General features: G+C 39.9%; 1 protein-coding gene across 2 annotated transcripts in view; it reads left to right on the plus strand.

Moving 5' to 3' along the window:
- ACADM (acyl-CoA dehydrogenase medium chain) overlaps positions 1-18,556 on the plus strand; it is a 29,145-nt gene extending 10,589 nt beyond the window's left edge. For both annotated transcript variants that reach the window (XM_053247348.1, XM_053247349.1), the window contains exons 2-12: positions 1,332-1,428; positions 3,403-3,500; positions 3,610-3,679; positions 4,267-4,367; positions 4,446-4,526; positions 6,299-6,429; positions 7,163-7,271; positions 9,225-9,365; positions 9,444-9,539; positions 12,203-12,451; positions 17,143-18,556. In XM_053247348.1, the coding sequence (XP_053103323.1) occupies positions 1,332-1,428; positions 3,403-3,500; positions 3,610-3,679; positions 4,267-4,367; positions 4,446-4,526; positions 6,299-6,429; positions 7,163-7,271; positions 9,225-9,365; positions 9,444-9,539; positions 12,203-12,451; positions 17,143-17,214 (1,245 nt within the window). In that variant the 3' untranslated portion in view covers positions 17,215-18,556. The remainder of the gene's footprint in view (positions 1-1,331; positions 1,429-3,402; positions 3,501-3,609; positions 3,680-4,266; positions 4,368-4,445; positions 4,527-6,298; positions 6,430-7,162; positions 7,272-9,224; positions 9,366-9,443; positions 9,540-12,202; positions 12,452-17,142) is intronic.
- Positions 18,557-21,679: the final 3,123 nt, after the last annotated feature.

Here is a 21,679-nt window from a genome sequence, read left to right on the forward strand (position 1 = left end):
AAAGTTTTACTGATAAGTTAACTATTGCATTTTTACTTTAATTTTGCATTCTTTTAGTCTTGCCTGCCTAATGCAGTGTTTTTCCTTTCCACTCCAAGATCTTTCTCCATTTGTGTTTATGACTTTAGATTATATGCCTATGATCTATTAACCTTATTTCTCTACAAGTGGTATATTTTGAGTGCTTTTCTAAATCATATTCTATTGTAAATTACTTTCCAAATCATATTATATTTTCTAACTAATATTAGATTTTTCAATGATAATTAAATGGGGATAAACAGTATATTCTCTGTTTATATTAATATATCCTAACAGTGTCTTGTAGCGAGATAAGTGTTCAACAGAACTGTGTAATAATCAAATCTTTAGTTTGCTTATTAATAGGTTTTGACTAGGAAAAGGAGCACTCAAGATCAACACAAAAATATCAATGGAAATCTGCAGGCACACTTATTTAACAATAAGCTAAATGTGTTTTGGGCCAAAAGTAGCTCTTCATCAGGATAATTCTGTATATACAGAAGTATATGGTCTTACAGTAGAAGAGTTGAGAGAATGTTGTGCTTTGCAATTAGGGATGTGCTTGAGCCACAGTTCGTGCACAATTCAGGAGCTTTAAGAAAGAGGAGAGCAGGACCTTACCGGCTCTCCGCCACCCCATGCAGCTTCCTGCTGGGGTGGTGTGCGTCCTAAGCCCCGTGTGGCACCAGCACACACATGGTGTCTGCGCATGCAGGTAAGGACCTGTTCCCCTCTTAAAGCTCCTGAACTGTGCTTGAACCGCAGTTTATGCACATCTCTATTCTCAGTAATCTATATAGAATTTCCCAGCTTTATCAAGTCTGAACTGCATGGAGGTAGCTGTCTTAAACACAAGCACATGAACATGTGTGCACACACATGTCCATCTGCAGACACTTTTATGTTGTGTTTGCAATAAGTTTTGAAACTTTTACTAAAGGGTTCTTCTAGAGGCATTTTACTTATTTTTCATTTTATTTAAAATAAACATTATAGGGATGGGCCTTATCCGTTGCTGCCCCAAGGCTTTGGAATAAGCTCCCTGTGGAAATAAGAGCCTCCCCATCTCTGACAGTTTTCAAAAAAGGCAGTTAAGACACATTTGTTCACCCAGGCGTGTAATTAGATTTACAGTTTTAAATAGTTTTTAACAGTTTTAACATTTTAACATTGTGTTAAATTGTAAATGGTTTAAATGTTTTAATTCTGTTTTAATTTGTACTATTTATTTAATTGTAAGCAGCCCAGAGACATTAATTTTGGGTGTATGAAATATGTTAAATAAATAAATAAATAAATAATTATAGGTGATGCGAAACTTTGCTACCTATGGATGGAGGACACAGTCCAGTCAAGCAGTTGCAACATCACCTAAAGGCAAACTTGCAGCTGGATTTAGCTTTGGTAAGTACTGACAAACATTGGAAAAACATTCCATTGTATTTTATATTATACTGGAGCTTTCTCAAAAATATTTAAAAAACCTTCACAGGATTACTATCTTGGGTCAAACTATTTATAAGTTGGGATATGGGTGACTGATCCTAAGAAAGAAAGAAAGAAACCCAAAGGTAGCTGCTGCGGGTTCGAGGGGCTTATTTGTTCAGGAAAGTGATTTAGGGTTTCGTCAATTTCCGTTCTACCACATTCTTCTGATCGAAATTGCTGCCTCTCAAGGTACTATTAACTCCATTGATTCAACAGAAAGAAATGCAGGAATGGAACAGGCACTTCTATTATTTTTTTAACCGTATAGGAGATAACATGGTGAAGGGGTTATTTAGATCAGGAAAATAGCATGGAGGAGGAGGTTAAATGCCCCTTGCTCCCCATACCACTTCCTTGAGCAAATTAACAAAATGTGGCTGTATTTAGTGTATTTGAAAAAGAAGAAAAGAAAAACCTGCTGAATTTTGCAGTTTTGATCTCACTTAAAGATACGTCTCAGTATAGACTGCCAAGCATTTGCAAGGTAAAAGATCTTTATTGTAAATGTTTTGAAAGTATTCTCTAGTTTAGGACACTTAATATTTCTTAAAGTATCATCTTGGGACATGTTTCTCTGGTTAATGATGATTTAGACTTGGAGGATATTAACTACCAGTGTTACATCACAAGCAAAGTATTACCTTGAACACTTTTGTACTATTTTTCAAAGACGTTATGCAGTAATGTCAGAATGATGTAAGAAGCGAGCAATGCATCTTTTAACCAATGCTTGCACTATTGAAAAAAGCTTTTGTGTTAATGGATTTTGATAAAATCTATCATTATTCATGGATTTTGATAGAATCCATGATAGAAATTCTCCATGGGATAATTTCTGATTTGTTTTCATTTAAGATTTTTTGAAATTGATTTTTAAAACCTTTCTAGCCATGGTTCTGTTGGAAAGCAGCACTGTATAAAAACGTATAGTGGGAAAGAGCTTCTGTCCCAGCAGAGTGTCTCTCTGGTGGCTATTGTTGGTGCCCACCTTGTGTTTCTTTTTAGATTGTGAGCTTTTGGAGACGGAATCATTTTCATATTCTTTTTCTACTTTTTTAATTTAGAAGTGGTATATACCTAATGATAATAGAGTACTAGGGACTAATTTTTGTTCATATATCCTTGCTTGAGCTATGCTTGCTTAAAATTCCATCTGTTTCAACACAAAATCAGGGTATAGAGACGATGAGGTTCAGGAATTGGATCCAGAGTAAGATATGAAGCAGTTGATGTACTTCTGCCAAAGAATATCTGTCTCAAGTAGAAGTTCCTTCTTTCTCTCTTCATTTCCTTAGTCTTCACCCCACCACCCTACTATTTTCTGTTGATCTTTTGTCCCTAGAGTTTTCTTTTAACTAGTGGCGCATCATGGCTATATGTCTTAGAAAATCGTGTTGCTCCCCATTCAGGCAGGGCTTCCCTTGTATTGCCATGCTGCTGCTTGTCCTGTTGCATTCTTACCAAGGCGCTTTCCAGATTACACGCTGTTCAACAGTAAAATGCTTCGGCTTGTCAGGATTGTTTTGAAAACGTAAATAGCTTGTGCTACAATGGGAAAATACAGCTATTTTTGTGTGTGTGATGCACATACAACATTGTAGGACTAAAACACAAGGATAAAATCCGAAAGAATGCATTGGAAATGCTGACAGCACAGGGTCTGTGATGTTGAAACACAGGCAGTACGGAAGCACACTTAGTGGACAGTACTGAGACTGTTGTAGCATGTAATCTGGAAAGCAACCCGCAGAAGAACAGGATAGTCACGTTTCAGAATATTCTGGACCTGCTGCTGATAGAGAGCAGTGTAGAAAACTTGACTGCCTTCTGCACATCTGATGTTTTATGATCAGTTTATAGGATTTGCCATAAAAATGCCATGTTTTCTAGAACTTACTGAAGAACAGAAAGAATTTCAAGCTACAGCTCGTAAATTTGCCAGAGAGGAAATCGTGCCTGTTGCTGCTGAGTATGACAGAACTGGAGAGGTAGGTTTGCTGTATACTGGGGGAATGTCTTGCTTAAAGTTTCTCAGTTTATATAGATTTACGTAGCGAAACTGGACATAAAATATTTTCTTACCTTTTCTCTTTCTAGTATCCTGTTCCTCTCATAAAAAGGGCATGGGAGCTTGGCTTAATAAATTCACATATACCAGAGAGCTGTGGTGAGTAAACAACCTTTTAAGCTATAAAATCAAATAGACTGAAGTACCCTTTTATAGGATGCAGAGATACTATGGATTTTGTAATAAAATGTGTTCCAAATTTGAAGTAGCAAATAATTATAACTAGCATGTCTGATACAAGCCCTAATAGAAATAGCAGTGCTATAAAGCACTTTGGGATGGTCCACACACATGTATATCATTTTATTTCTTTACTATTCACTTGATAACTGGCAGGTGATTGTATGAACAATGAACAACACTGCGCATGAGATTACAAACTTCTCTCTGCAGCATTGAGTCTGTTGGCTGATACGCATATGCAGGTCATGGCTTCTTGGTGCAGTCTTCAAGTGATGAGCATTTATATGTCAACAGCACAAATATAGTTGGGTTTCTGGGGTTATTCTGAACAGGCATGTTTCAGTATTGTGAAATAGTTTGATTTTGTTTTAAAGAGAAGTAAACAAACTAAACTGGGGGGAAATTTGGTCTTGGTATAATAGGATATAGAAGCAATTAAGTATGTTCCTTCATATTGATTTTTTATTCTGAATATTTTTGTATTAAATAATGTTTCATCATAGGTGGCCTTGGCCTTGGATGTTTTGATGCTTGCTTTATTACTGAGGAATTGGCATATGGATGTACAGGGGTTCAAACTGCCATTGAAGCAAATTCCTTGGGTGTAAGTGTTTGCTCTCCTCTTTATAGTATTTACACAATGACTTTCTGTGTATTAAAAATACTAATTGTTTTCTTCTAGCAAATGCCAGTCATCATTGCAGGAAATGAGCAGCAGCAGAAGAAATATCTGGGAAGGATGACTGAGGAACCCATTATGTGTGTAAGTGTCTTCACTGGCCAACATTCCCGTGTGAAGACACTGCGTCCAAGATGCCTCTGTAGGGTTTTGTCATCCAGAGTCTGCCATGCAGGCAGGGAGGGAGCAATTTTTGCTGCTCTCTCCTTTCCCAGAATTGCTCTTTAAATATGTCCCTGTGGGTTGCTCATCGGAACTATGGAATCCTAAATGCTGCAGAGGCGCTTTGCACGCAGTGTATCTGCTCTTTTGGTGGGGATGCTGGCCACTGACTAATTCTATTTTGCTTTACTTGAAGAAAAATCTAGGACTCTTATATTAAAGCTTGGTTAAGTGTTGTGAGGTTGTGGAAATACGTCTGTGCAGTACAATGATCAGAATGGATATAGATCATTATTGGGTTTGAGATGCTGAACAGTCTATTAATCAACGTTTTATCACTTATGAACAAGACTTCAACTAAAGTATTAAAAATATATGCAGGTGTTGAAGCATAGTAACACATAAATTTTAATTATATGCTGGCCTTGGGCCGAAATAAACAAATACATACATACATAAATTTTGATTATGAATGTACAGTACAATTTACCATAAAGAAATAAAGTAAGTGAAGGAACAGCAAAAGGAAAGATTAGAGGGAAATCACCTACATATTTGTGAGCACACAGAAATTTCAGAAAGTGATGAAAGATAAGTGCACCTATCAAACAGCTGAATATAGGCAAAGAGGCACCTTTTAACATGGTGTTTCTCTTTATGTAGCAGGGGGAGAATAACTGGCCCTATCCACCCCCAGCAAAGTACCTCCAGTAACTGTTGCTGGTGTCTATCTGATGTTTCTTTTTCGATTGGGAGCCCTTTGGGGACAGGGAGCCATTTTATCTATTGTTTCTTTGTGTAAACTGCCCTGAGCCATTTTTGGAAGAGCGGTGTAGAAGTCAAATAAATAAAATAAAATAAAATAAAATAAAACACAGAACTGTTATTTGCAGTTCTGCATATTTGCAGGTGTCTAATTGACACCTGATTTCATTATCCATGGATATGAAAGGGTTAGAATGCAAGTATCGGCTGTTCTTAGAGGGCTGGGAGTGACCGCAGAGGTCTCTTCCAGCCGCCATTTTGTAAGGAGAACCTATTTTGTGATTAATTTCTTTCTTCTTTTTAAATGAATCTTTTCACGCCTTTGTGGTTTAAGAAGGGCACCATTTTGGGGGGCATTCCTAGATACTTGTAGACCCCACGGAGCCTATAAGTACAGTACACAGTTTCAATGATTGTCATCTTTTGGGCTGCCTTTTAACCTTTTTTGTCAACTCTGGAACTTAACCCCCAATTTCCCATAGACCTAATGCCTTGTTGCTCACAGTTTCGTTACTTATGGTAGAAGGTGAGGAACGTGGTATACATGTATTCTAAACAGTTTGATGGTTTTTAATCTACACATAGCAACAACTAAAATATGATGTCATTGATAAAATAAGCAACAAATATGGCTTTCTGAATGCTTCCCCTATCAGTATTCATTTAGTAATGTGTCTGCCCAGAAGTGTACATGTAGTTTCCATGTGCACAGCAGTTCTGATTCATTTTCATGCAGAGCTACAAAGGAATGTGGACATGGATTGGCTCCTTTATTGAGATGAATTTTGTACTGAACCAATGAGGAGTTGCTGCATCTGGTGGCCATGCTTCCAAATTATAAGCCAATGCAAGTAATATATAAAAGTAACTGTGCAATAGTATCTTTATTAAATTTACTCTAATTTTTGAGAGATTATTTCCCCCCTCAGGCCTATTGTGTAACGGAACCTGGAGCAGGCTCTGATGTAGCAGGTATTAAAACAAGAGCTGAAAAGAAAGGAGATGAATATATAATTAATGGACAAAAAATGTGGATCACCAATGGTGGCAAAGCTAACTGGTAAAAGCAATTGTTATTAACTAGCTTTACTTTTGTTTTAGTGTTTTCTCTCTTACATATTAAAACATTGATTCATACATGTTAAAGTAGTACCCAACATTTTTCCCAACACTGTGTCTTGCAATGCTGGCATAACCACACCCACTCCCATTCTCCACAGATACAGCTTTAGGCTGCAGACACAAATGCAGTCCCTCAAGAGAGATCCTCCTTGTGATAAGCATTGCTGGGTTTATTTGTCTCTTTAGACAAATGCTGTATCATTGGGCAGGCGGGGGTGGGTGGGGTTTTCAGGTGGGCTTCCCTTGGCTAACCTAAAGAGTATTATGTTTGAAGCTGATAATGTCATGTAGTATGTTACAATCACCCTGCTGTAGAAAATCTAAATATCACTCAGCAAATTAAGAATAGTCTTTAAAGAAAAATGCTAAGTACATTCTCTCTAATTATATCTGATATACTTGGTTTTGAGAGAGAAAAGGCCTTCATTTAATTATCCATGTTAAAGTTAATGAATAGATTTCTTTACCTTAGCATGTGACCTTTGAGAGAAGATTAAGGGTTTGTTATAAGAAAGAAGATCCACAACACATTTACATGTAACAAATATATAATCTAAACTTTTTTTTATCATGAAGCACAATAGTAAAAAGACCTCTTTATTTTAAATGCTTGATTAAAAATTAGTTTCTATTAGTGAATGAAAGACTAAGTCATTCTTGTTTCTGTGTAGGTATTTTTTATTGGCTCGTTCGAATCCTGATCCCAAAGCTCCTGCAAGCAAAGCTTTTACTGGATTTATTGTTGAATCAGACAGTCCTGGAATACAAATTGGAAGAAAGGTGAAGCCCATTTTAATCTTAATTCAGATGCCATTAATTGGTCCTTCTCACAAGTGATGAAAGAAAACATTTTCAACTTTTACTGTTAAACAGGACTATTGAGCTTTGAAAACTGATATATTTAAAAACCATTTTAAGCTTCTCTGTGTTTTGCTTTCTCAAGAACAAGCATTCCTTTATGGAGCAGTTTTAACTCTGGCACCCTGAAGTAGTTTCAGTGCTGAATCCTTAGCACATTTATATGGAAGCCAGTTCACTCAAATTGATGGTAATTTTCTCTATTGCATGAGCGTGTGTGTACAACAGCCTTCTAAACTGCACACTTAACTAGTCACTATTGTGGAGGAATGAGGCCTAGACCTCTTGGTTTTGTAAATAAGCCCTTGTATTATAAATAATTTATAAATTGCATTAATATTCCCAAATCTCTTCATTACTGTAAACAGACTATGTATAAAATGCTTGCAAAGTCCCTGTGTATGGGGGTGGGAGAACTGGCAGGGTCAAGCGTTCTTTCCTGCTATACTTTAGTGTTCACATTTGAGAAAGAAGTGTTTAACAGTTTGGTTTTGGAGGGAAGATTAATCTTAAGTCTATTGGTTATGTTTTGAAAAATGGAGGGAACTTTGGGTTACACTGATTGGAGTGATTAAAAAGAACTGTGGGAACAATTTGTGTAAATATAGGAGGCTGCTTTAGCAGAGAGTTAGAGTCTGAAGTCACCAACTGAAGAGTGCAGAAGTTGGGTTTGGAAGCTTTGAGAGTTAACATCCTGCAGAAAGAGAGTTTAAGATGTACATGTTGAAGAACTGGAGGAGAGTTGGCTGTAGTAGTCAGAGTTGGACAAAGAGAGGAATAGAGCTGGACAAGGAGTCGGAATCAGAAGTTGGTGAGCATGTTGTGAGGATCAGTGAAGAATCCTAGGAAGGAATTGCACAGCATGATCGTTTATCAGATCCGGTGCTGTAACCAGATCTGTTAAAACACTTGCAGAAGAGTGTAGTCTCTCTGCAGAGCAGAAACCACTCACAAAAAGAACCAGGCTGTGATGAATCTCAGAACTTTGAAAAAGAATACGATCTGAGGATGAACTAAGGAAAAGCCAGAATCACTGAAGTGATTGCCAAGGACTCTTAAGTTAGGGCACATAAGAGTCGGGTTAGTGGATGTGTTCTGACCATATTTTGTTTGTTCCTTATGCTTTTTTAGTTGATGTTTGTTTTTTGTACTAAACCTGTTAAGCAACTATTTATTTAAAGTGAACTAATTGCAAAGTAAAATTACTTACCTTTAAAGAAAAAGTGTAGCTTCTGTTTATTCCACCCCTTGCCTATATGTCTTACCACTCTACCAAGGTTTGTTTTTGGCAACAGAGGTTTGAAATGCTGTTATAGTATACTCAACCAGAAGCCTAAAAGTCTACTTGGTGGCAGTCGTTAGGCTTGTAATTTTTCGGGGAGGTATGTGACACGTGGTAGCCGTGTGGATCCTCCGTACCTATAGTGAGTAAAAATTGGTCCAGCCAAAAGGCAAGATGGCAGTGCTCTCTCACTCTTCTGGACAAACAAGGGGCAACCACTGCAGATGCATAAATGTTAGAGCAGAGTGATATGTTAATTGTTTATAAATAGCCTTGTAAATATAGGGGATGATAGCTGCTGTCTTTGTTCAGTTGGATAGCTTTTTAAAAATGGAGCTTCATATTTACTAATTTTCAGCGGAATGAATACCTACTGTGATTTGTGACGATGTCAAGAGGACACTGATTTTCGTGAAACTTCATGGCATCTCTCATTTTTATCCAATTGTGTGTGCATGTAAGAACTAGTACACTGTAGGTACAATACGAAGTCATGAGTGAAATAATCGTAATTTGTGTGTATTCCACTAAATGAAACAATGGAACAGTTATTAATTATATTCTCTATCTTTTTTTTTTAATGTCACTTTTAGGAGCTTAATATGGGTCAGCGCTGCTCAGATACACGAGGGATTGTGTTTGAGGATGTGAGAGTACCCAAAGAGAATGTACTGCTTGTTGAGGGAGCTGGTTTTAAAATTGCTATGGGAGCATTTGATAAAACAAGGCCTCCAGTAAGTATCTGCTTTTTTTTTCCTTAAGAAAAAATCCATTATTATAAATATTATTAATAATTCATTATTAAACCATAGGTAGCAGCTGGTGCTGTAGGACTAGCACAAAGAGCTTTAGATGAAGCTACAAAATACGCTATGGAACGAAAAACCTTTGGAAAGGTAATCGCAGAGGTATGTAACTCTCCAATTAGTTTATATGAAGTAGTGTCCCATTAATGTGTATCAAGGAAGATATCTTTCTCCAAGAGTAGAGTCTTTAAAAAGTAACTTGGCAAACTGGAAATATCCAGAAGTCTTTGTATTAGAAGGCTACTTAAATTAGCAGTAGAGTTCTTGTAAAACCACTTTTGTTGCATAAGAGGACCATTATACATGGAAGTTGAAAACAGTGCACCATTATATTCCAAAGCCTATCACAGATTAGTGTGAGGTAATAAGAAAAAAATAACAATATATCTGACCTTGTGTTTTAACTCTGTTTCTCCATACAATATCTCTTTAAATGATTATAAGCCATTCTAGGTATTTTGTTTCTCACAAGTCAGTGTTTCATAATCTGCAAACAATATTTTATTTTATTATATAAATACTACTGTTTAAACTAACTTTTATTTTATTTTATTTTGCAATATAGGAGGCTTCCATTTTCCACAGGGTTAGGTTTTCGGCCACTACTGCGAATAAGGAAACAGCTGGTGGGGTGAGGGGACTTGAGGGTTGCTTAGAAAATTTCAAAGACCCAAAAGCAGGGGGCGGGTGGAAGCAGAAATAAGCAAGAAATATAGCACTGTTCCAGGTCCCCAACTCTCCAGCAGTGACCCTCAAAACCAACTTGGCAATCACTGTACCCTTACCAGCTCCCGCCCCGCAAGGGGCCCTCTCCTCCCCATGGAGGAGAGCTGGTCTTGTGGTAGCAAGCATGAATTGTCCCCTTTGCTAATCAGGGTCTGCCCTGGTTTGCATTTGAATTGGAGACTACATGTGAACACTAAGATATTCTCCTTAGGGGATGGGCCCGCTCTGGGAAGAGCATCTGCATGCTTGCATGTAGAAAGTTCCAAGTTCCCTCTCTGGCATCTCCAGATAGGGTTGAGAGAGATTCCTGCCTGTAACATTGGAGAAGCTGCTCTCAGTCTGTGTAGACAATGCTGAGTTAGATGGACCAGTGTTCTGACTCAGCATAAAGCAGCTTCCTATGTTCCTATGTAACAATGTAGAATCCAGGATACAGAACAGCACTGTACAGTTACAGTACTGAATTGTATTGTCCAGTACTGTATAACCCCCCCCCCCCAAGAAGGAATAATCCCAAGATGACCTGCACTTTACCTTGAGCAGCAGCTCCAAAAGACACTCCAAAGCAAAGAAACTTCAAACTCCTCCAAAATACGCTCCAAAGTCCTCCGACTATCTTTCTAACCTTCACCAACTCGACAACCCTCAAAGCCCCTCTCATAAACCTTGCACAGAAAAGGCACCTGCTAAAAGTGAAAGTTGAGCCTGTAAAAGCCATGAATAGCTGAAACCAAATACCGTGGAAAAAGAGACCTGATATGTGTGTGTCAACTGTGAATAAGTGAAACTGTAATAAACAAAACTATGGGAAATGAGGACCTTCTGCAAATAGTAGTAGTAGTTTTATTTACAGTCATTGACCAAACAGAGAATAAAAACTAGTAAACATTAAAATGTGTGTGTGTGTGTGTATATATATACATACACAGTTTAAAATTAGGATGATATCCCATTATACCTTTTAAAAGCAATATAACTAAACTTAGCTACAGAAATAGAAATTGAAGCATCTTTATCTGAAAGCAGATGTTTTACAAGGTTATCATTGGATCGATCTGCCAGTTTACATATTAAAGGAACAATAAGACATTCCCTGGGATATAAATGGAGTTTACAGTGGAGAAGGATATGTGCGACAGTTTCTGTATCTCCTGACCCACAACTACAGTGTCGTTCTTCTAAAGGCACACCCTGAAACCTCCCAGCTAGAAGTGCAGATGGAAAGGAATTAACCCTTACTCTCGTGAATATCCATCGAAACCAGGGCCGGACTGGGGGCACTGAGAGGGCGCCAGAATGTATGTGGGGAGGGCGCTAGAATGTATATGGGGAGGGCGCCAGGTTTTGAGCAGAATAGGTAATTAAGGGTGAGAGTTGGGGTGCAGGGGCACCGCGTGGGTAGGGCGCACCGGGAATATGCCCTGTTGACCTAATGGCCAGTCCGAGCCTGATCGAAACTTAGAAAAAGTAATTGTTGACAGATATTTTGTGGGGGAAAGATCCATATTAGTTCTTATAACTCTATAAAACTCTGGAAGCGCAGCCCAGTTTTCTTGGATCTCAATATCAACAAAGCGTTGTCTCACTACTCTTTTCACATTCGCTAGACCCAGTTCCAGCAGTTGAGCTGGGTCTAAGCCTAGAGAGGTGAGTTTCTTACTTACTGTAGCACACCATAGTGACTGGGGACTAACTGAGACAAACTCAGGAAGACCTTCTGCAAATATAATGCTAAATGAATATAGCTGGGGAAAAGGTAGATTAAAAATCAGTGGCATGGCAAGTCATCTTCAGGAAATCCTGAAAACAAATATTAAAACAGATAAATATTGTAATCCTTCAGTTAATCTAATTTTGGAGATTCTTGGTAGATGCCTTGGGCTTTTAGTTGGAGCTTTGGTAGCTGTTTCCTTCCCATTGTTCTATGGATAACATATCAATGACAGATTTCATAGATAAAGTATGATACACTGCACATTATCCCTTTTTCATTCTGTATTATTCATGAAGATTAAATTGTCCATGTTTGTGTTAATTAGCACCAAGCAGTCTCCTTCATGTTGGCTGAAATGGCAATGAAAGTGGAACTTGCTCGCCTGGCATACCAAAGGGCTGCGTGGGAGATAGATGCTGGTCGTCGAAATACCTACTATGCATCTATAGCAAAGGCATATGCTGGTGACATTGCAAACCAAGTAGCTTCTGATGCTGTCCAGATTTTTGGAGGAAATGGATTCAATAGTGAATACCCTGTAGAAAAGCTAATGAGAGATGCGAAAATATACCAAGTAAGTAATGCATAGAATGTAAATACCATGGCTGCAACCTGATCAAAGTTAGTTGATGTGTGTGTTGAAGTCCTGCCCAGATGAAGAGAACAGGAAGGAACATAAACTCTGGCAAAAGAAATGCAAGGAGACAATAAGGGATGCAAAAAGAGAGTTTGAGGAGCAGATAGCTAGAAGTGTCAAGGGAATAACAAAAACTTCTTTAAATATATCCGAAGTAGAAACCCTGCCAGGGAACTAGTTGGCCCCTTAGATGAGGGAATGAAAGGGCTTATTAAGGAGGATAAGGAGATTGCAGAGAAGATGAATGAGTTCTTTGTATCTGTCTTCATGGTGGAGCATATTGACAATATACCCGCTCCAGAATTGAGCTTCTCAGGTTTAGAGGCTGAAGAACTGGTCCAGTCTGAGGTGACAAGTGAAAATGTTCTAAACTGTCTTGAAAAACTAAAAATTAACAAATTGCCAGGGCCACATGGCATCCACCGAGAGTTCTGAAGGGACTCAAAAGTGAAATTGCTGATCTCCTAGCAAAAATATGTAACCTGTCCTTAGAATTAGGCTCTTTACCAGAGGACTGGAGAGTAGCTGATGTACAGTGAGGGAAATAAGTATTTGATCCCCTGCTGATTTTGTCCGTTTGCCCTCTGACACAGAAATGACCAGGCTATAATTGGAATGGTAGGTTTATTGTAGCTGTGAGAGACAGAATAACAACAAACAAACCCTCAAAAGCCCAGTGCCCAAAAGTCAGCGATGGATTTGCATTGTAGTGAGGGAAATAAGTATTCGATCCTTTCACAAAAGATGTCTTAGGACTTGGTGGCAAAACCCTTGTTGGCAATCACAGAGGTCAGACGTTTCTTGTAGTTGGCCACCAGGTTTGCACACAACCCAGGAGGGATGTTGTCCCACTCCTCTTTGCAGATCCTCTCCAAGTCAGAAAGGTTTCGAGGCTGATGTTTGGCAACCCGAACCTTCAGCTCCCTCCAGAGATTTTCTATGGGATTAAGGTCTGGAGACTGGCTGGGCCACTCCAGGACCTTCATGTGCTTCTTCTTGAGCCACTCCTTTGTTGCCTTGGCTGTGTGTTTTGGGTCATTGTCATGCTGGAATACCCATCCACGACCCATTCTCAATGCCCTGGCTGAGGGAAGGAGGTGCTCACACAAGATTTGAGGGTACATGGTCCCGTCCATCATCCCTTCGATGCGGTGAAGTTGTCCTGTCCCCTTAGCAGAAAAACACCCCCAAAGCATAATGTGTCCGCCTCCATGTTTGACGGTGGGGATGGTGTTCTTGGGCTCATAGGCAGCATTCCTCCTCCTCCACACACGGCGAGTTGAGTTGATGCCAAAGAGCTCGATTTTGGTCTCATCTGACCACAACACTTTCGCCCAGTTCTCCTCTGGATCATTCAGATGTGCATTGGCAAACTGCAGACGGGCCTGTACATGTGCTGCCTTGAGCAGGGGGACCTTGCGGGCATTGCAAGATTTCAGTCCTTCACGGCGTAGTGTGTTAACAATTGTTTTCTTGGTGACTATGGTTCCAGCTGCCCTAAGATCATTGACAAGTTCCCCCTGTGTAGTTCTGGGCTGCTTTGTCACCGTTCTCATCATCATTGCAACTCCACGAGGTGAGTTCTTGCATGGAGCCCCAGACCGAGGGAGATTGACAGTTATTTTGTGTTTCTTCCATTTGCGAGTTATCGTGCCAACTGTAGTCACCTTCTCACCAAGCTGCTTGGCAATAGTCTTGTAGCCCAGTCCAGCCTTGTGCAGGTCTACAACCTTGTCCCTGACATCCTTCGACAGCTCTTTGGTCTTGGGCATGGTGGTGAGTTTGGAAGCTGAGTGATTGCTTGTTTCTATGGACAGGTGTCTTTTATACAGGTACTGTAACAAGCTGGGATTAGGAGCACTCCCTTACAGAGGGTGTTCCTCATCTCAGCTCATTACCTGCATATAGTGAAAAGACACCTGGGAGCCTGAAATCTTGCTGGTTGATAGGGGATCGAATACTTATTTCCCTCACTACAATGCAAATCCATCGCTGACTTTTGGGCACTGGGCTTTTGAGGGTTTGTTTGTTGTTGTTCTGTCTCTCACAGCTACAATAAACCTACCATTCCAATTATAGCCTGGTCATTTCTGTGTCAGAGGGCAAACGGACAAAATCAGCAGGGGATCAAATACTTATTTCCCTCACTGTAACTCTCATTTTCAAAAAAGGATCTGACCGGGGCAGGGGGTGGATCTGGGAAATTATAGGCTGGTTAGCTTAACTTTGGTGCTGGGTAAATGGTTGGAAAGCATAAGGACAAAATGGTTAAACATAGAAGAACAGGGCCTGCTGAAGGAGAACCATCATGGCTTCTGCAAGGGCAAGTCTTGCCTCACTAACCTTTTAGTGTTCTTTGAGAGTGTCAACAGGCATGTGGATAAAGGTGATGCAGTTGACATCATATACTTGGACTTCCAAAAAGCTTTTGACAGAGTTCCCCACCAAATGCACTTGAGTAAACTTAGCAATCATGGGATAAGGGGACAGGCTCAGTGTGGATCGGTAACTGACTGGAGGACAGGAAACAGGGTAGGAATATATGGAGGGTTTTCACAATGGAAGAAAGTAAGATGTGAGGTACCCCAAGGAACTGTACTGGAACCAGTGTTCCTTAACTTGTTCATAAATGACCTAGAAGTTGGGGTAAGTAGCGAAGTGGCCAAATTTGCAGATGACACGAAACTATTTAGAGTAGTGAAATCCACAACAGATTGTGAGGAGCTCCAAAAAGATCTCTCCAAACTGAAATGAACGATTCATAGAACAGCAATGGCTATATATCAGAGATGTGAGGCTGAAGATGAGGCACCAATAACTGATCTAACCGGGAGAACTCAAAAACAGTTCACTGAAGAAACTCCCAAGTACAATAACTAAAATTTGGGATTATCATAGACCATCAGCAAAACCAATGAGTCTGGTATACACATTCAATTTAAAAGAACACTCCCAACCACAATTACTAGAATCCTGTCTTGCAGACATTACCTGGTTTATGGGACGATCAGTGCTTAGATCTCACAAACTGAATGTAAGCAGCATTCCTTGTACAGGCGAAAACAGTGGAGTAGGTGATAAAGATAAAGTACGGGACACTAGCAAATGCAACATTCCCACATGGTCTGGATACAACTCACTATTAGAACATGGACTTCCAAAAACATGAGTTGATCCACCACCATTAATTGCAGCACCTGCACACGAGTGGAAGACATTACTGACTATACTCATGTAGGCACAGGGTCAGGCACAGGGTATCAACGCAAAATTTGTAGGGCCTGACCGTAAAACAGTCATCACACTAGACATGGGTCTCTACAAGCCAGCAAAGCAGCTCCAAATGGCTCAAAAGGATTTGTATAATATTGTACTCCAACCTGGAGAACTACATATAGTGATGTACTGCACTACTCCTCTACTGCCCATATAGGGGCAGCAAGGTTTGGACCCAGCAAGGTTTCTGCTTGGCCTGGCTTACATGCTATCAGTGGTGCAGACAATACTGCAGGTTTTGCAGGGAAAGGCGAACTAAACTTCTGGAAAGCTTTCAAGGATGCCAATGATCATACTTGCAAGCCTGGGAAAGGATTTACTCCCCAGTGATGGTACATTTGCTGCCCTTGAGGAATTTATATGTCAGGTTTACTTACTTCATACACAGATCTCACAGGTTGATAGGTCAAGGTTCACCAAGAGATAAGCCCAATCTGAGAGCCTTCCACCTACAAGAAATGTGTTACACCATGCAATACTACAAGCACATCATCAATCAATCATTTGGAATAATAATACGATCATGAACAGTGTTCCCTCTAACAGGGATTCCCAGATGTTGTTGACTACAACTTCAGGAATCTGCAGCCAAAGGCCACTGCAGCTGGGGAGGCTGGGAGTTGTGAACAACATCTGGGTATCCCTGTTAGAGAGAACAGTGATTGTGAAGCATGTAATCCCATCACCTGAAAAATATGGTTGGAAAATGGAAGGGAATGTCTGGATACCAATAATGATTGATCAACTCCCAGCTCCAAAAGCTGTACTTCAATTGGTGAGGTGTGAATGCACTACCTCCAGATGCCAGGGAGGAAGATGCAGCTGTCATAAAGCAGGGTTGATCTGCTGTGACGTGTTCCTGTGCATCGCAAATTACATAGAACCAAGAGGATGCTTGTGACAACATGTGGAATAAAGACCCAGAGGATAAAGAGCTAGAGAAAGGAGATGATGAGGATCTCTAGGAAGATGCAAATTAATACACATAATGTGCCAAAGTGCAAAACTTTTTTTCATATGTTGTAATATTAATTAGGGGTAAGGTAGTTCATTTTTGTCGGGGCGGGGAACCCCACTTGTATTAAAAGTCACTTATGCAATAAGTTTATTATATAACGTTTAATTATTCATTAACAACTTTCACAGATCAGCACGACAGTCAGAGCAGATGCTGAGACTGTCAAAATGTTTTTTCTTATTCTCTGAGGTATTTTGAAGAGAATTTTGTAGGTGGTTTGCTTTCATTACAAAAACTCCATAGCATAGTGCATGTTCCTGCACTAATAGGTTTCAAGTTGTACAAAAAAATTCTCATATGTACCATTTATTTATTACATACTCTTTCCTTTCAGATATACGAGGGAACATCTCAGATTCAGCGGCTGATCATATCACGAGAACATATTGGCAGGTTTAAGGGTTGAGAAACCAACAGACTACACCAAATCCTAGAAAACAAAACAAAGGGCTTTAATTTCTCACATGCATTAACCTGATTCTGCCAATGGCTGTGTTTGTTCTGGTATGCAGCTAAAAGATTGGAAAACAAAAGTGCCTCAAATTGTAGTGGGCTTTTTTTCAGCTCCATATGTTGCAAAGATCTTCATGAAATAAAACTGGCAATTTAATTTTTCAAACTGTTGCTTGAAGACTTCCTGAAACGTGAAATAGTAACTCCTTCTCAGTACTGAATGCCTTAGCAGACTTTGACAGTTTCACCCAAGCTTACAGCGATACACATTTCTCCCTGTCTTCTAAAGTGATCTTTCCTGTAACACCTTGGAAGTGCCTGGATTTTGAGAACTGAACTATGTTGTTGTGTATTGGACAAAGACTGACATTGGTAGGGGTGGTTGAGAATCCATGTACTTGGGGGGCAGTGCCATTAAGTTGAAGGCTTTCTGTATCATGTGAGGGATTTGACTAGATCATACAACTGATGTTGCATTTGTTGGTGTTGAAATATTGAACGACGATTAAAATATTACATATCTTAATTCCCATACAACCACATCAGCCTTATTGCTACTGGATTACATCCTGCACAGCATTAGTAGGGTGGCAAAGAGCAGCATGGGTGCAAAAACATTGTTTTGAAGCTCAGTGTTCCCAAGCAGGCAAATGTGTGGAGAGGGAGAGGTTTCGGCTGCTCTTTCTTCCATCCAAAAGGACTTTTTGACTTCAAAGAGATGTTGCTGAGGCTCGTGCAATGAAAATAGTTATCGCCTCCTCCATGTGCAGTTGTTTGTTTAGCAGCTTTCTGGGAAGAGCTCCAAGACTGCATTTTTGCAGTCACGCTGCCGCCCTACTAATGCTGCTCAGAATTTGAGTCACTGTACTTGAGCTGTTGATTCTCTATACTGTGTCTGTTCAAAACAGCTACAAGGTTGGTCACTTATCTTTTTGTCCAGTGGCACATAAAGAGCTATATGAAATCTTGTTTCATGATGAAGCCGCTCTTCTTGCATTGAAACCAATGCTGATCTGGTATAACACTAAAAGATTCAGTAGTTCAAAGCTAGCCATATCTACAGTATGTGCATTATATTAAGGAATTAGTAAATCAATACTTTACTAAAGCAAACACTTGTTTATTATTTTTATTATTTAATTTAACATATTTCTGTACCTCCAAAAACATGCATCTCTGGGTGGTTTACAATTAATATCATTTAAACATTAAAATCCTTAATATTAAAATCAGCTAAAACTCAACATTAAATGTATTTAAAGCTATAAATCTAATTAAATGCCTGGGTGAAGAAATATGTCTTCAGTGCCTTTTTCAAAGTTGCCAGAGATGGGGAGGCTCTTATTTCAACAGGGACCGCATTCAAAAGTCCAGGGGCAGCAATGGAGAAGGCCCGTCCTCGGGTAGCCACTAGACGAGTTGGCAGCAACTGCAGACAAACCTCTCCAGACAATCTTAATGCGCGATGGGGCTCATGGTGAAGATGTTCTCTTAAATACCCAGGGCCTAAGTTGTTTGGGGCTTTATTTAACCAGCACCTTTTGTTTTGCTTGGAAACTTATTAGTAGCCAGTGTAGTTCTTTCAACACAGGAGTAATATGGTCTTTCCTAGATTATATTATTATTATTATTTCGATTTCTATACCGCCCTTCCAAAAATGGCTCAGGGCAGTTTACACAGAGAAATAAACAAATAAGGTGACCAACCTGGCTGCTGCGTTCTGTACCAACTGCAGTTTCTGAACTATGTACAAAGGCAGCCCTAAATAGAGCACATTGCAGTAGTCTAGCCTAGAGGTTACCAGCATATGTAACACTGTTCTGAGGTTGTTGATCTCAAGAAACAAACAGAGCTGCCGTATCAGCTGAAGCTGATAGAAAGCACCTCTGGCCATCTCCTCAACCTGGGACACCAGGGAAAGGTTTTGATCCAGAAGCACCCCCAGACTGTGTACCTGTTCCTTCTGGGGGAGCGTGACCCCATCCAGAACCAGCAGATCAAAGTCATCTTCCGAGTTGCAACCTGCACAATAAGTACCTCTGTCTTATCTGTATTCAGCCTCAGTTTATTATCCCTTACCCAGCCCATCACCACCTCCAGGCAGGCATTTAGGAAGGTTATGCATTCTCCTAATGAGGTTGACATGGAGAAATAGATTTGGGTGTCATCAGGATACTGACAACACCCTGCACCAAATCTCCAGATGATCTCTCCCAGCAGTTTCATGTAGATGTTAAACATCTGAGACAATATGGAGCTGTGAGGGACACCATAGGGAAGTTCAGATTTTGAAGAACATTCTCCAGAAGACACCATCTGGAATCGGCCCATGAGGTAGGAGCAGAACCACTTCAAAGCAGTACCTCCCACCCTATGGTATCCAGAAGGATACCATGGTCAATAGTAAACATTAATGATTTTAATATTTTAGATTATTCTAATTGTTTAACTGATTTGATGTTCGGAAGTTTTTAACTGTAAAGCACCCAGATATGCAGGTTGTAGATGATATAAAAATATGATTAATAAATATATAGTATCGAAGGCCTCTGAGGGATCCAAAAGGACCGACAGAGTCACATTCCCTCTGTCAATTCCCAGTTGGAGATCATCCATCAGGCCGACCAAGGGGTCTCCACCCCATAGCCTGCCTGAAAGCCAATTTGAAATGGGTCTAGATAATCAGTTTCCTCCAAGACAGCCTGGGGCTGAGAGGCTACCACCATTCCAAACAACTTGTCTACATTCTCAGGAGTCATGAACTGAAACTGATCTAGGGTCATCACCTAAGAGGAGCTGCTGGGCACCTCGACATCAGACTCTGTAACAAATTGTGGAGTTTGAATCTAGTAATATGCCCTAGTAATATAAAATTTTGTAGACTAGTCCTGGAGAAGCTCACCCATGAGGTGTGAGGTGAGGTTGGCAGCCTCATGTCTTGGGGTGACAAACGCAGGCAGCATGCATGGGAGTCTCTTCACCTGCCTACTGCTACACTCTGGCTCCTTGCAGCCTTGTCTTTCTGTTCTGACCCAGCTTCCTGAGGTCAACGCCTGCTTCATGGAAGGGCCAGCCTCACTAATTTTCTGGCTACCTTACCTACTGTGGTCTCTGTCAGTGTTTCCTCTAAGGCGTGCACACACACAAGCTTTTAAAAAATGTCCATTCAGTTAATTTTAGATCCTGCTCAGGTTGAATTGGAAAGGCCCCATTCTGAATGCATATGTGCACACTCTGCTGTGATATTGCTGCTGTCCAGAACAAAACTCATTCTGTGCATATATGGGAAAAATTAGAGGGCACATGGGTCTCTGTCAAGAAGTTTTAAATGACGAGTGGTGGCAGCAGCACCTAAGAGGCACTTCTAGCATGGTACTAGAAGTTACTTTGCCTTTTCATTTGATTATAGCAATGTTATGTAAGTAGCCACACAATGCATTATTTTTACCAACAATATTTATTGCACTGGCATTACTCTTGGCTAGCTTTAGTATTTAATTTCAAATAAAGTACTCCAAAATCAGAACTACAGTAATTTTGTTTTTCTTAACAACCTGGGGTGTGACTTTCTTTTGACAGAGAAATGGAAAATGGCTTATGAAATTACATATTAAATCTGTCTTAAGGTATGGTTGAGCATATTGGTGCCCAGTCTCTGCATCAACTATATTATTTATTTATTTATATTTTTTCCATTTTATATCCTGCTCTTCCTCCAAGGAGCCCAGAGCGGTGTACTACGTACTTAGGTTTCTCCTCACAGCCACCTTGTGAAGTAGGTTAGGCTGAAAGAGAAGTGACTGGCCCAGAGTCACCCAGCAAGTATCATGGCTGAATTTGAACTCGGGTCTCCCTGATCCTAGTCCAGCACTCTAAACACTACACCACGCTGGCTCCCTAATAGCTGTTAGCTTTTCTAAGATTCACTTGACTGAATAAAAGTGGGAAGGATGTATATCTTTGCCATAGAAACTGATGAATGCTTACCTCTTGGGAGTACTGAATTTAAGCTGCAATGCCAGGTTGTAGAGCAGTGAAAAGGTAACTCTGCTTTTTATTTTAGAGTTAGCTGTACTTATAGCTGCATTCTTCATGTGTTATACTCCTGAAGACCTTTTGAAATGATGGTATCTTGTGCAGGAGAAGTGCTTGGTAGACCAACTAATATTGATCAAGTGTAAACTGTCAGCTTTCTGATGTGTCTGGAATTTATTGCTATAAAGATGCTTTCAAATAACTCTTCTCAACTACACCATGCACTTTACAGTTGTTCTAGTGGAAAAACATTTGTGACTATGGAATGCTTTGAGTGACTGATGCAATCTTCTTGAATGGTCTGTAATCTGTGTCTGAGGCGGCACTTGTTAAAAAAAAAGTAAGTATTGAATTGTGAGATTTGTCTTTTAAAGGGGTTTTT

The sequence above is a fragment of the Hemicordylus capensis genome, chromosome 4, assembly GCF_027244095.1.
Source record: "Hemicordylus capensis ecotype Gifberg chromosome 4, rHemCap1.1.pri, whole genome shotgun sequence".
NCBI lineage: Eukaryota > Metazoa > Chordata > Lepidosauria > Squamata > Cordylidae > Hemicordylus > Hemicordylus capensis.